Source organism: Chiloscyllium punctatum, chromosome 30, assembly GCF_047496795.1.
Source record: "Chiloscyllium punctatum isolate Juve2018m chromosome 30, sChiPun1.3, whole genome shotgun sequence".
Lineage (NCBI taxonomy): Eukaryota > Metazoa > Chordata > Chondrichthyes > Orectolobiformes > Hemiscylliidae > Chiloscyllium > Chiloscyllium punctatum.
In genome coordinates, this window is record NC_092768.1 from 47,744,454 (window position 1) to 47,760,164 (window position 15,711).

Consider the following 15,711-nt stretch of genomic DNA (forward strand, 5'->3'; position numbering starts at 1 on the left):
TAAGAAATGTTTGGAGGGATATGGTTCAAGCACAGGTGGGAATAGTTTAGTTTGGGATTATGGTCTGGTTGGACCCAAGGGTCTGTTTCTGTGTTGTATGACCATATAACTTGATGAGGCTCCCTCTTTCCTGACCTTGGGGCTTTCCTCTGTAGGACTTTGGCTCAATCTACCAACTTACTTTCTTCTATGTGTGAGCCAAGTCCTGTGTGTTCTTTTAAATGAAGCAATAGGAGAAGACATTCAGTCTCACACTCAGTGGACAAAGCATTCAGAGCTCTAGGTCTAAACCTTTTTGTCCCTGACAAACTACAAAGTGTGCCAGTTCAAAAAGTAAGACCCAGTTCTGTCCCTGACCCACTCTTTTACACATTAGAAGACGTCATACAAACACTGAGGTAGAATTATCTTCTGATTGGCTATTGATCTGACTCCATTCTCTGCCTCCTCACATTCCCGGATGTTCGACCCCACGTGACTTTCTTTTACCCGCGATACGGCGCATCACGTGACCTCCTCGGCCCGCGAAACGGAGCATCACATGACCCCCCCTCGGTCTGCGAAACGGAGTAAAAACAATGACTGCAGATGCTGAAAAACCAAATACTGGATTAGTGGTGCTGGAAGAGCACAGCAGTTCAGGCAACGTCCAAGGAGCAGCGAAATCGACGTTTCGGGCAAAAGCCCTTCATCAGGAGCATCACGTGACCGCTCCGCACTCCTCCGGGGCGCGAAACAGAGCATCACGTGACCTCCCCGCACACCTCCGGCGCTTGCAAGAGTATCACATGACCTTGCTCTGCAACGGAGAGGCACCACGTGACCTTAACCTGGGCGCACGCGCGCATAACGCATCATCCCCAAAGGCTTCTGAATGCCGAGTATATTTACACCCCTAGCCAGCCTTCTATTTTACAAGTAAGTCATATATTTACATCTCCAACCCCCAGAACTCGCAGAGAAGTCCACTTTCGGGCCCTGACAATCACAATCAAGAATGGGGCACAGGTAGCAGAACCAGAATGTCTAGTTCTTGTGGGTTATTATGAGGCAAACCCATGAGAGAACCAATCGGGAAGCCAGCGATTCCACTTCCCGCCACCATGCACAGGAACGTAAATCCAATTGCAGCACTTTCCACGCGACAGCCGTTCGAACTGACGTGTTCTTCATTTGAACTCCTGAACGTTGGGAGCTAACTGCTTCTGTGCTGTTAAGAGCTACAATTTCCGTCGGGCACTGAGGGTGGGCTCTCCCCGATTGTATACTGTAGTCCTTCGCCGCACACGCGTAGTTCCATATGCAGCATGGGTAATGTAGTTCAGAGCGGGATTGTGAGCGGTTTGGATGAATTGCGCTGAGACCCTGTGGGGGTTTTAAACAACCTCAGTGAAGGAGGAGTTTTCTGGGCTTGGGGCTGTAATTCAGTCATGTTTGAGGAGATGGTCTGTCCTTCCCTCTAAACACAGAGAAAATCTTCACTTTCAGAGAAAATCTCTCCAACATTTTTTCACAAAATGTGAGTTTTTGGTGCAATTTCCAAGATTTCTCAGGAGATGTTGGGACAGATTTGATAAATGTTGGCATCTATTCTTCAATAAGGGATGTTAATATCTCAGTATAAAACAGTTTGACACTAATCATAGGAACAGTTTTGTGAGGACGGTGTTGAATTTTTTGATTGTTTTGTGTGAAACCTGCTGTAATGGTCACTGTGATGTGGAAGTTGTGGACACAGCTTTTATAGAGACATAGTCAGTGTCCAATGTCCATTGTTGTCCCACCAGATAAATTACATCCCCATGTTAGTTGATGAGGTTTTATAGTAAATGTGTCCTTTTAACTTTCGGTATTTTCAGCAGCAAGGTAAGGGGCTCGAGCTTGGGGTTTGGAGCTGAACCCCTGGTTGGTTTGGTCTCCAGGTACAGAGCATGTCAGAAAGGAGTGCACCACAATCCTGGATTTTACATCTCAGAATTGTGGAGGGTACACACACTCTTGCACAGCTTATGGAGAACTATTCATAGAATCCTACAAGTGTGGAAATAAGCCATTTGGCTCATCAGGTCCACACCAAACATCCCAGCCAGACCCATCCCTGTACCCAATCTTTGTAAGTCTGTCTTTTCCATGGCTAATCCACCTAACCTAACCCACATCCTCAAATGCTATGTCAAATTAGCACTACCAATCCACCTAATCTCCACATATATGGATTGTGGAAAGAAACCAGAGCACTCGGAGGAAATCTACGCAGACACAGGGAGAATTGTGCAAATTCCATACAGTCACCCGAAGGTAGAATGAAACACGGGTCCCGAGCACAATGCTAACCCATCGTGCCACCCATTGTTGTGCATTATTCAGATTCGTTATTTCAATGTGGGTAATTATTTTTGTAGATTGTTTTTAGGTTAATTTCTCAATCTGGTAATGGTGAGTCTGTTGTTAATCAGTTCTGAAATGTTCACTCATGTCAGGGTAAATTTCAGTAATCTTTGCAGCTCCAGCAGCATTGCAAGAAGACAGCTCACCACCACCACTTCAATGGTAACCAGGAATGGGCAATAAATGTGTCCCAGCCAGCAATACCCACATCCCATGAGTGAATAAAATAGTGTCAATCTATTAAAGGCCACAGAACATTCAGGAAGGTCAGGGGCAAGGGGAGGGAATAAGAAAAAACACATGGATGCCACCTCCACAGTTACTACAAGGCATATGGCAGACAATCAAGCTGCAACCCAAGAATTCTCAGGAGAATATCTGGCCTGACCTACAGGATCCACTGTCCTGGAAGAGAGCCAGCCCTATATCAGATAGGAGGAGATTCCAATGGCCCAGCTCAGGCATGAATTGTTTTGGATGATATCCTTTCTCAGACAGATAGAGTTGGATAAAAAGAGTAAATATTGTGGGAATTTGAGAAATGCTCACATGGTGATTTTAGTAAGGAATATTTTGTTAATAAAGTAGAGTTTAATCACAAACCAAATTCAGTGTCCCTTTGTTTGCCTCACTAACAACAGCGCTTGGGTACTGTGTTTTTAATGCATAAACTAGTCAAAGTGTCCAAAATATGGGCAACAATATAGAAACACTTCTGGGGGAGAAATAAATCAGATATTTGACAATTTTTGGGAGGCAATATAATTTGAACAGTTCAGAACATAGAGTCCCTCTCCCTCCTGTGTCAATACAGTGGCTTTAACAGGTGTATTTTGTCCTTTTTTGAAAAAGGTTGAGACAGAGGTTTTGAGCAGTCTGCTTCAAGCCAATAAACAGCTTGAGGCCTTGTGTTTTTTTTAAAGTTAGAACAATAGAAGCAGCCTGAATGGATGCGGGCCAAGCTCCCAAGATTTTAGTTTTAGCTTTCAGTAGCAGTTACTAGGGTCTTGAAGCTGGATGTGGAAGCTGTTTTTCTTCTCTCTGTGACAGCTGAAAGCTGGGGTTCTCTTCCAGCTGCTAGAATTGCGTGTGAGCCAATCTGTCTTACTGACATTGCCTCTGCCAAGGGTGTGCGTATGGGATGTTACTATATTGGAACAGTTAATGAGTAATTTATTATTTTGTTAAGTATTTCAATAGAGTTACAGTTAAGCCAATTCTTCTATTTTGTCTGTATTTTTAACTATATTGTATGAAAAAGTATGTTTTGCTTCAAGACTGGTAGTTTGACCAATCTAATTGAATCCAGAATGCAAAGCATGGCACTTGCCTTTTAAAATAAGAAAAAAATTAGGGTTTGGGCTATCTCCGTGATGTGGTTTGAAGGGGTTTGGTCTGGTCTATAATACAGTTATGTCGTTCTCTCTGGTGCCTGTGCTGTTCCTACCACTTTGTGTCATCACTGCCTTGTTTGCTGTGAGTTTTCCTCTTCTAATCACTGTCAAACACATCCAAGATTGCACATTCCACACTGGTGTTGTCAGATTGAAAGTCTCTGAGGATGTAGAATGCTAATCCACACAAGAAATATCTGTCATGCATTTACAAGGAGAACAGTGGCAGCAACTGCAACAACATGATAACTTAAAGCTGGGGTCAGCAATTCAGCCCCTCAAGCCTGCGCCACTATTTAAGACAATCATGGCTGCTTTCATCTTGGCCTCTATTCCACTTTCCTGCCTGCTGCCATAACCCTTGAACCTGTTATTGATTAAAAATCTGGATCTGTCTTCTAAAAAATGTAGTGAATTGCCCAATATCCACCACAGTGTGGGGTAGTGAATTTCAGTTTCACCATCCTTTGAGAGGAATAATTCCTCCTCATATTTTTGAATTTGCCACTCCTTATCCTAAAACTATGACGTCACATTCTAGATTTCCCCACAACAGGAAATATTCATTCTACATCTACTTTGTCAATCTCATTTTGCATCTTATATACCTCAATTAAATCTCTTCCCATTCTTCTAAACTCTAGAAAGTATGTCTTTTTAAGACAAATCTTTTATCTTTGAAATTTAATCCCATGAACCTTCCCTGCACTGCTTCTAAATAGTTACATCCTTTCTCCTTTTCAGAATCCCAGGAATTTGGGAATATTATAACTCATGCATCTGCTATATTGGCTGCCATTTCCTTAAAGGTCCGAGAATGTAGGCCATCAGTCTCTGAGGACGTGTCTGCCTTTAATCCCAATTCTTTGCTCAGTATTTTCTCCCAAGTAATGATGATTGTTTTAAGTTCTTTGCATTTTTAACCTCTGCATTACCTGTTCCTATTAGAATGGTTTCAGTGTGCTCCATCATAAAAACTGAAGCAAAATATCAATTTAGTGTTTCTGATATTTCTGTGCTCCCCATTATTAACTTCCCAGTCTCATCTCTAAGGGACCATCATTCACTTTAGCTACTCTTTTTTTTAATATACAGTTAAAGCTTTTGCTAATCAGTTTTATTTTGTGCTAGTTTACTTTCATAATTTACCTTTTCTCTTTTCATCACTTCTTTAGTAATCCTGATTGATCTTTAAAGGTTTGCTGAACCTCTAGCCTGTCATTGACCTTTGTAAAATGGTATGCTTTTGTTGTTGTTGAGGTAAAAACAATGACTGCAGATGCTGGAAACCAGATTCTGGATTAGTGGTGCTGGAAGAGCACAGCAGTTCAGGCAGCATCCAAGTAGCTTCGAGGGCTTTTGCCCGAAACGTCGATTTCGAAGCTACTTGGATGCTGCCTGAACTGCTGTGCTCTTCCAGCACCACTAATCCAGAATTTTGTTGTTGTTGCCTTGGACTTCTTTGCTTAACCATAGATGCTTTTACCCTCACACCCACCCCTTCTCACAATCTTTCTCCCTTTCTGGAATATATTTTAGTTTGAAAGAATTAAATATCTCCCAGAATGTCTACACTGTGATCAACTGTCTAAATTGTTGGTCTTCCTGCCCAATCTACTAAATGTAGATTGTCCTCATGCCTATGCACTATGCAGAACACCAGTGTGGAACTACAGTTTGTTGTCCTCAAACAGAATTTGAAATTCCAGCATACTATGATCTCTTCCCTGGAGAAACCTTTAGAATGGGATCATTAATCCCATCTCATTACACCATATTAAATCCAGAATAGCCTGCTCCCTGATTGAACCTTGCAGCAATATGTTGGGGAACCAATTCCTTATACATTCATCCACTGGGCTACTCTTGACAGTTTGATTGGTTTATCTATATGCCAATTGAAATCACTTCTGATTATCATTCCTTTTTTACAAGCCTCCAGTATTTCCTAATTTTTTACTGTGTTCGACTATGAAACTACTGTTAGGGGTCCTTTGCATTACTTCTGCAAGGGACTTGTTTCCCTTGCTGTTTCTTATTTCTGCCTAGACTGATTCTACGTCTCCAATGCCAAAATCATTCCTCATTACAGCACTATTCTTTTCCTTTATGAAGAGCTCCACCACCTTCCCTTTTCCTTTCTCTCTATTCTTCCAAAGCAGTGAATGTCCTTGGATATGCAACTTCTGGACCTGGCCTCTCTCTTGTCTCAGTAAGCACCATTGAATCATACCTATTTACCTCTTAACTCATTAATTTTATTTCATTTGCTATATGCATTCTGATGCAGAGCCTCTAGGTTTATTCAATCTTCCCCACTCCTGTTTGATTCCTTAATGCATAATGATGTTCACATACTGTGTTCCTTCCTTTAATTTTCTGGTAACAATCAGTCTCATCACCAACTTGCACACCTACGTTTTCCTACACTTGGATTTTTTTTGGGTTTTCCATGCAACTGAACCCTCCCCCTACTATTTGGTTTAAAGACCTATCTATAGTCCTAGTTATGTGATTTTCCTGGTCTATAATTCCAGTATGATTCAAGTGGAGCCCACCCCAACAGAACAGTTCTCTCTTTGACAGAATCAATGTCCCATGAATCCAAACTCATTTATTTCACACCAATCTTTCAGATATGCCTCTTCCATCTTATTGACCCAGTACCAATTAACTTGTAGCCCAGATAGTAATCCAGACATTATTACCTTGGTAGTTTTGCTTTTTAATTGCACATCTACTTGTATCTTGCCTCTCCCAAATCCAAGTCTCATTGCAGCCCAGATGAGGGATCCTTAAACTTGGCACCAGGTAGTTTTCACAGCCTTTACGTTTCTCAATCCTGGCAATGAAGAACAATACCTTTGCCCCTAACCATACTATCCACAATTATAACTACATTTCTCCTTTTTACCCAATTTAAATGGCTCCTTATACCCTGGTGCTAAGGTCAGATTTCTCATCCTCCCTACAGTTCCCACACTCAGCCACACAAAGACCAAGAGTCTCAAACCTAATGAGCAAGATCAAGGGTCATTGACTGAATTTGAGGTAGCTAACTTAGAGTGTGACTGCCTCTTGAGGATCAGGGGGGTTCTGTCCTTGTTAAGGTTGGAGGGGTGGGGTTAGAGGGCAGAGGTACAGGAAGTGGATGAGATGTGCCTCCTCCATTGCTAAACCATAATCACCCAACATCTAGAGGAAGAACACCTCATCTTTCGCCTTAGGACCCTCTAACTGCACAGGATAAATGTGGATTTCACCAGTTTCCTCATTTCCCCTCCCCCTAACTTATCCCAGATCCAACCTTCCCACTCGGCACCGCCCTCATGACCTGTCCTACCTGTCCATCTTCATTCCCACCTATCCGCTCAACATTCCTCTCTGACCTATCACCATTACACTCACCTTCATTTACCTATCACACTCTCAGCTATCTTCCCCCTGCCCCACCCCCACTCCCATTTATCTCCATCTCCTTGGCTCACAAGCCTGATGAAGGGCTTTTGCCTGAAACATCGACTCTCCTGCTCCTCAGATGCTGCCTGACCTACTGTGCTTTTCCAGCACCACACTCTTGACTCTGATCTCCAGCATCTGCAGTGCTCACTTTTTCCAACTGAGCTGAACTTTGTCAGACAACCAACATTTGATATGGTCATTATGAACGACAATAGGGTCCACCACCTCCATCAAGTCATAGCATCATACAGCATGGAAACAGATCCTTTGATCCAACCCATCCATACCAGCTGTACATTCCAACTTGACGAAGGGGCAGCGCTCTAAATGCTTGTGATATCAAATAAATCTGTTGGACTATAATCTGGTGTCGTGTAACTTCTGACCTTGTCCACCCTAGTCCAACACTGGCATTTCCACATGTTAAACCTATGCTCTCTAGTTTTGGATTCCTCTAGCCTAGGAAGAAGACCTTGGCAATTCACGCTATTCATGCCCCTCCTGATTTTATAAACTTCTGTAAGGTCACCCCTCAACCTTTGACACTCCAGGGAAAATAGCCCCAGCCTCTTCAGCCTCTCTGTATAACTCAAACCCTCCAGTCACGACAACGTTGCTGTAAATCCTCTCTGCATCCTCTCACATTTAACAACATCCTTCCTACAGGGGAGGTGGTCACCTCGTGGTATTATCACTTGTCGGCTAACCTAGAGAATCAGATAATGTTCTGGAGATGTGGGTTTGAATCCCGCCATGGCAGATAGCAGAATTTGAATTGAGTAAATATCTGGAATTAAGAGTCTAATGATGTCCATGAATCCATTGCTGATTGCTCAGAAAAAAACCCTTTTGGTTCACTAATGTCCTTTAGAGAAGGAAACTGCCATCCTGATCCGGTTTGGCCTACGTGTGACTCCAGGCCCCCAGCAAAGTGGTTGACTCTTAACCGCCCTCTGGGCAATTAGGGATGAGTAATAAATGTTGCCTGGCCAGTGATGCCCTCATGCTGTGAATGAATAGTAAAACAAAAGAAGGGTGACCAGAATTGTACGCAGTATTCTAAAAGTAGCTAATCACATTCATTGTTAACGTACTGAAACATCTTGTGAAAGTTGTAGTGCTTGGTGCTGACTGGCTATTCACAGTACTCATTTACAAAGAGCAAGAGTACATCACACTCTGGTTGCAGCTGCAACACATTACCTGGCCCTGTATCTTTATTTAATTAGATTTTTAATTTATTTTTTCTTTTACAACTAATCTTTAGTTTTCAATCTGGATATATTTCTCCTATTTGGCCTTTGATCTGAAAACTAGTCAGAATAGGTAGCAGAAAGAAATACTCAACTACGAACCACCTACATGTGATGTCCCTTGGCATGTTCACCTTATGTTGCAGAACTGCTGTGGTTTATCTCCCATCTCTCAGATCTTGATCTACTCTAGCCCCCACTGACCTGTGGAAGAAGTTTGGAAAACAGAACATAACAATACCCCCATCACCAAGTTGCTGAACTCTCATTTTTATGAAACTCTCAAGTTTTACATCTTTGTAGCTTCATTCCAAGATGATTGCACTCAAAGCATTGTTTTTATAGTCTGCCTCTAATGTTTCAAGATCAATTTTACCCAGCTTTCAATTGGTAATCCAATGAACTACCCAAGCTTCGGCAGCACCAACCCCCATTGGGAGATTTTTTTAAAAATTCCCTGTCGGCCGATAAGATACTTAAATGTCTACCTTTCAAATTAATCCAAATTAAACAGTTGATCTTAACAAGGAAATGCCAGCAATTAATTTTAAGAAGACAAGAGATTAACTTTTAAGCTCCTATTTTTAACCAAACTGCCAAGGGACATAATTGTCAAATACGTCAAAGGTTACATATCCCAAGGAGTGAGAGTTTATTTAGATGCTACAATGACCAGTTTAAATCTCCACCTGACTGCTGCTCAAAGTCATCTCCATTACACTTGTCGGTTTCCCAAGTTTCAGGAAACTCATGTTGCTCCAGAAATATTTGGATTGACTGTGAGAGACGTCAATCAGAGAGCCCACCCACTCTGCCCATTGTCTCCTCTTCCTCTTCCAGAGCTGGTTCACTTCCTATTGGGACTGAAAACCAAGTGAGGAGATGGTGAGTGAAGGAGCAGCTTTTATACAAATTGTATCCCATAATATCCACACCAATCTTCAGGCAGTCTGACTATCCTGTGGGTAATCAGGGGTGGAAATGTCCCTTATGCTGTGAGAAGATCCAGCTGAGTGAGCTGTTTACTCGGTGCTTTGTGCTGAACTGTTTGACTGGAGCTGAGTGTTGGATAATGAGTGTGTTTATTGGAAGCATTTCCCTCTGATTTCCAGACTGAGTTTTGTTGATGGCCCATTCCTGAATGTGAGAAGGTGAGGTGTATTTATGTGGGAGGTGCAGAATTACTTCAGGTTTTGCAGCAGCTGCCTCAGCAGTTAATGCTCGAAAATCATTGTGACTGGTTGAAAAGCTGGGTCAGTGCTCAGAACTGAGGTTGTCCTTTGACTTGAATGTGTAGGGAGGAAGCGAATGGAATCTGATGGAGAGAAATGTCTGACGCGCTGTTTGTCTTGTTTCCTGGTGATTCATTTGTATTGTGGAACTATAAAGTGTGTTAATTTGTAGACGGAGCCTTGTTAAAAGGGTGTATATGTAGTTTGCCTGTTGCAGAAAGGCTAAAATCTTGAAATGTTTTGGAAAGCTTTCTTTTAATATGTGCCCTGAAAGCCTTGGCCTTCAAATAAACCTTCAGTTAACTACACTGAAATGATGTTTTCCTTGCTTCCTGCCCAGTTTGTTTACCTCAAATAAATTTCAAAATGTCCATTCAATTAACATTTTTCCTGAGTGATTTATTTACACACAGTCTTAAAGGGAAAAACTGGAATTCGCCAGAATGAGTTGAGCAACTAGTGAATCGATAGCCTGTTTTACACTGTGCCCAGCTGTCTTTCGCGTTGCCCTCACAGTGTCTGGGGAGATGGAGTCAAGGTGAAGGAAAGAAAGTAGCATCATTGTTTGATCCTGGTCACTATCCAGAGTCCCTGCTGGAAACAGAGACTGTGACAGTCAAGTATGTGACAGTCAGCTCCTTCAGCAAAGGAGGAGAGGTAGTTGGAGGAAATTATGTTTACTTTATTTGTTTTACAGAATGATTGTACCTTGCTACACCAGAGAATATGGAGAAAATAGACATTACTGATAGATCCAGACTGTTCCCCAAGGAACAACTGCACAACTGTAGGAAGACATCCAATCCCTTAACAGCATTGTTCAATACAGGGTAGGTTGGGCAGTGAAGCTATCATCTGGAAATCAGTCAGTCGTGTGGTGCCTTCCATCAGAACCAGCCTTTCTGAAGGTTTAGCCATGGGTGATTATTCAGGGTGAGACTGGGAAGAAGTGTGTTTTGCTTCAAGTGCGGTAAGAGCTTCCTTGTTCATCAAGCCTCATGAACCACTGATTCATTCCTGCAGGTTGGTGGCTGCTCATGTGTGAGGAGGACTCCATAGGCTCATGACAACTGCTAATACACAGGGCTTATCTTTTGAAGAGCCACATGGAAGTGAAACCCTTTACAGTTGCGGTATGGGACCAGGATTTCACACTGTCATCGACAGTCCTGAGCCAAAAAGGCACCCAAACTGGAGAGAAACCTATCTCATGTGAAGTGTGTGATAAATCATTCTCACAGTTATCAAACCTCAGAACTCACCAGCGTATTCACACAGGGGAAAAACCATTCACGTGTGAAGTGTGTGATAAATCATTTTCACAGTCATCAAGCCTCCGTACTCACCAGCGCATTCACACAGGGGAGAAACCGTTCACCTGTGAGGTTTGTGACAAATCATTTTCGAAGTTAACGAACCTCTGCAGGCACCAACGTATCCACACTGGGGAGAAACCCTTCAAGTGTGAAGTGTGTGACCGAGCTTTTACACAGTCTTCGCACCTCTTACAACATCAGACAACTCACACAGGGGAGAAACCCTTCAAGTGTGAGGTGTGTGATCGAGCCTTCACACATTCCTCTAGTCTTCTGCAGCATCAGGCACTTCACACGGGGGAGAAACCCTTCAGGTGTGAAGTGTGCAGTCGAGCCTTCACGCATTCATCAAGCCTTCTGCGACACCAGACAATTCACACAGGGGAGAAACCCTTCAAATGTGAATTGTGCAACCGAGCATTCAACCAATCGTCAACACTCCTGAGACACAAAAGCACCCACACTGAGGAGAAACTTATCTGCTGTGATGTGTGTGACAAACCATTCTCAAAATCATCAAGCCTACGTGCTCACCAGCGCATTCACACAGGGGAGAAACCATTCACATGCAAAGTGTGTGAGAAATCATTTTCAAAGTTAACAGACCTCCGCAGACATCAACGAATCCACACAGGAGAGAAACCTTTTAAATGTGAGGTGTGCAATCGAGCCTTCATACAATCATCACACCTCCTGCGACATCAGGCACTTCACACAGGAGAGAAATCCTTCAAGTGTGAGCTGTGTGACCGAGCCTTCACACATTCATCGAACCTGATACAACATCAGATAATCCACACTGGGGAGAAACCCTTCAAGTGTGAAATGTGTGACCGAGCTTTCACTTATTCATCAAGCCTCCTGCGACATCAGACAGTCCACACAGGGGAGAAACCCTTCAATTGTGAGGTATGTGACCGAGCATTCACACAGTCATCTAGCCTCCTGAGGCATCAGACAATCCACACAGGAGAAACCCTTCAAATGCGAAGTGTTTACTGAGGGATTGTGGACATTTGTTGAACCCATGAAAACCTACTCATGTGTGACTGGTGTGGTACATCAGTCTTGGAGTCATCAACTTTCTGTGTACAACAATACATTAGCATAGAAGCAACTATTCACCTATGAGATGCTTCACAAATTCTTCAGGTAGTCATGAACCTTCGTGTGCATTCACACAGGTGGGGAGATAGTGGCACACTACTAAATTTACTGGACTAGCAATCCAGAGCCACAGGTTGATATTCTGCGTTCATATCCCACCAATGCAGATAGTGAATTTTGAATTCAATTGGTAAAAAACTGAATTAAAAACTAGCTGCTGTTGATTTTTGTGAAAATATTTTCTGGTTCATTAATGGTTCACCTTTAGGGAAGGAAACATCATGCTGAGTACTTCCCCTTCCTTACCCTTAGGGAAGGAAATTTGTTGTCCTCTCCATGTCTGGCCGCATATGATTCCAGACCTACAGCAATGTAGCTAACCTCTGAAACACATCATACAAATCTCACAGTGGGCAATTAGGAGCTGGCAAAAAATGCTGGCCCAGCCAGTGATGCATTCATTCCATGAATGAATATAATAAAAAAAATCCAAGTGTGAGCATCTGGTTCATCAGAGCATTCGCACAGGAGAGAAACACTCTGATTTCTGTAATATTACACATTATTCACATTATTGTTGCATATCCTGGAACGTCAGTGAACCCACATAGGAAACAAATCCATCCAGTGTGATGTCTGACAGAATTATTTCATCTCCTCCTCCCTCACCAAACACTGACATCTCCACAAGGACTCAGCTGCTGCTTTTGCATTGAGAGCTATCTCTCTTTTCACTCTCCAGTGTTCACAAAGGAGAGCAGTCATTCCAAAGCACTTGCTGTCTCAAACATCTCACACATTCAGTCCCATCATTTCAAGAAGGCCAATTTAATCTTTAATCCTGATCACAAAACACCATTAAAGGAAAACATCTATATGTACAGAACCCCTTGTATAAACTCAGCATCTGATAAAAGTCACTCATTGGCTCTTACTCTGACCAAGAAGACAATCACATTCTTCGTGGTTGGAAAAGCTTCAGCTTCTGATCTATTAGCACAGGTTCCTGGGGTAGTAATGGAGGTACTTCAATTAGCCTCAGTGTCTAGTTAATGGAGGGTGAGAATCAGCCAGGAGTCCTGTTCCTCATCAGTAAGCCTGGCTGGGAAGTCAGGGGGAGGGTATGATTTATAATTACTTTTAATGTCATCTATTGTGAATTTGGATTGTTGCTTTTTGAATTAGTAATGTGGATTTTCTGTTAATAATTAATTTGGAAGTATTTCTGTCGCCATGGTAATTTCTGTTAAAACAGTTTTTGTGGTCTAGCTTTGGAGTTAATGGATGTATCTGCACCACTAAGGGACTTTCATTGATTTTAGATTGTTTTGCCACCCTGTAAGGTAAAGAATAGGACCTTCATGTTTGTTATAAATTTCTAGAACTTATTTGTTTCTTGCACTTAAAGGAAACACCCCGTAGCTTGGAAAGAGAATTTTTTACTTTGAGTTTTGAGCAGTTATGTAATGCTCTTGGATGAACATGGCTATATAGCCCAGTGTTCCTGAGAAGAAATGGGTATACCTGTAGTGATTACCTGAGAGTGAACAGTTCATGTTTGTCCCAGATCTGTAGTGTTAGGATAAACCCTGAACATGTTATTTAAAGTGAGTTATGTTCAAACGCAGGTATATATAAAGCTCCAGAAGGGCTCTTATGCTGGTGTCTCCACCTCTGAGCCAGGTTAAATTCCCACTTGCTCCAGAGGTGTAATAGATCTCTGAACAAGCTAATATGGAAAACATCCATAATGGATCCAGGGAGAAGCTATCTGCCATTATGGTTTATATACCAAAGTTGAAAGTGACTTAAAATCATTGAGGTGTTAGAAACAAGAACTCTAGTGTGAGTCCTGTACAAGTGGGGCATTTGGGTACTGTACTGGGGTGTCTTTTGAGTGCGATACAAAAGCTGTTCCTTTATTTTCTTAGTTTATAAAGGAATATTTTGTGATTTGTGGGATTATACTTTTGCTGTCTGTTTAAAAGTCTTTGCACATATGTTATAATTGGATAATTTGGTTTATTCTATTTTAATTTCATTTCATTTGTTAATTAACATCTGCTTTATTGTTAAAGCCAAATCTGCAATGTATGCTTATGCTTTAGCAAGAGACCATTTTGTTAAAACCAAAAAAAATGAAAATATGATCTCTAAAGCCAGGTTTCAGTCTTGGATCTGACACATCCAATATGAACATCAGCTGGGATCATAACAATTGGCAGAATGTGTCTCAGCTGTGACAGTTTCAATTGACTCGCCACATTCACTGTCTGACTGTCCACGTGCTGAACGGCCACTCGACCAGAGCACTAGAGTCCAGGTCAGTATCTTGAAGTTTGGAAGAAATATGAGAGGACAAAGTACAATGAGAAAGGCAAAGAAAGTGATCAAGTAATTAATTTCATCTACACTTTCCTTTCAGTTGATATATTCATTTAACTGCACCTTATTCCAATTCCCATTTGATGATGTGTCACTTTTTCTGAATCACTCTTCTTTTGATGTTCTAAGTGATTCAAGAGCACTGGAGAAACCTAACTGTCCCGTTTAAAAAAAAAGTTGTTTTTGTAGTATCTTTAAAATGAAAATCAAACATTACTGTATAATTTCAAGCATTACCAAATTCTACTTGTTTGTTCGTTCTTACAAAAATACCTACAATTTTCTCAAAAGTAGTTTGCCAGTTTATGCTTAATGTTTCTTTTTATATTAAAAAATCACAAATTCAAATATGGCCACAACAGACATGAGGGTTTCTTTTGTGTTCACCCGTATTCAATGGGCTGATAAGTTTTGTTGGTGGTCAATTAATTTCTTCCCAAACAATATTTTCCATTTTTTAAAATACAAATTAAAATCACCTCAGCTGTTTCTACTGGCTCTTGTTTTAAATTAAAATGTTGAAATGAAAATGTATTTGTCCCTTTAAACATTAATTAAATGGCCCATCATGATCTTGAAAGAGCAACTTGTATCAATATATTCTATCAATTCCAAATTCAGATTTCATAATTTCACTAATTATGTGCTGGATTGGTAATTTTAAAGAGTGTTTTTATACTGTATTGGAGACAGGAGTGATCTCAGTCAGATTAGGGTTCTCCTGTTCTCTTTCACTTTGTCTCAGCCAGTTTGTTGGGGGTCTCACAATATTCTTGAAACCTGTTAAAAATGCAAAAACAAATATTTACCATGGCACTGGAAGAAGATGTTGTACTTTTACATGTTTAGTTTGAAGAAACTATTGAAATCTTCTGAATTTCAAACTGACATTTTAATTTTTAATGTCTTAAAGAAAATCTTATAAATTGTTTTTAAGATTACATTCAATAAATAATGCAAATATATGAACAAAATATTTCTCCTTCTGGGTTTAAATCAGATGCCTTCCACAGTGCAGCTTATCTACATATTTTGACAACAAGCTTTTTATAGCACAGAATTGAAAAATAGAGTTCACACGATTTTCAAACTTCTGAGTAAACTTTTGACTTCTTTCTTTGGTCATGGGTCATGGGTAAGCTATTGGAAGTGATTCAGAAGGAAGGGACTTATA

At 41.3% G+C, this 15,711-nt stretch overlaps 1 protein-coding gene across 8 annotated transcripts in view; it reads left to right on the top strand.

The window, feature by feature from the left end:
- LOC140455633 (uncharacterized) overlaps nt 1-15,511 on the top strand; it is a 51,902-nt gene extending 36,391 nt beyond the window's left edge. Inside the window, exons 1-2 of one of the 8 annotated variants that reach the window (XM_072550585.1) lie at nt 530-1,245; nt 10,427-15,511. In XM_072550585.1, the coding sequence (XP_072406686.1) occupies nt 10,836-12,047 (1,212 nt within the window). In that variant the 5' untranslated portion in view covers nt 530-1,245; nt 10,427-10,835 and the 3' untranslated portion in view covers nt 12,048-15,511. Of the gene's footprint in view, nt 1-529; nt 1,246-1,272; nt 1,520-5,803; nt 9,383-10,426 lie in introns of those variants that run through there. The other 7 variants (XM_072550589.1, XM_072550586.1, XM_072550588.1 and 4 more) reach the window with 7 other exon arrangements.
- The last annotated feature ends 200 nt before the right edge of the window (nt 15,512-15,711 follow it).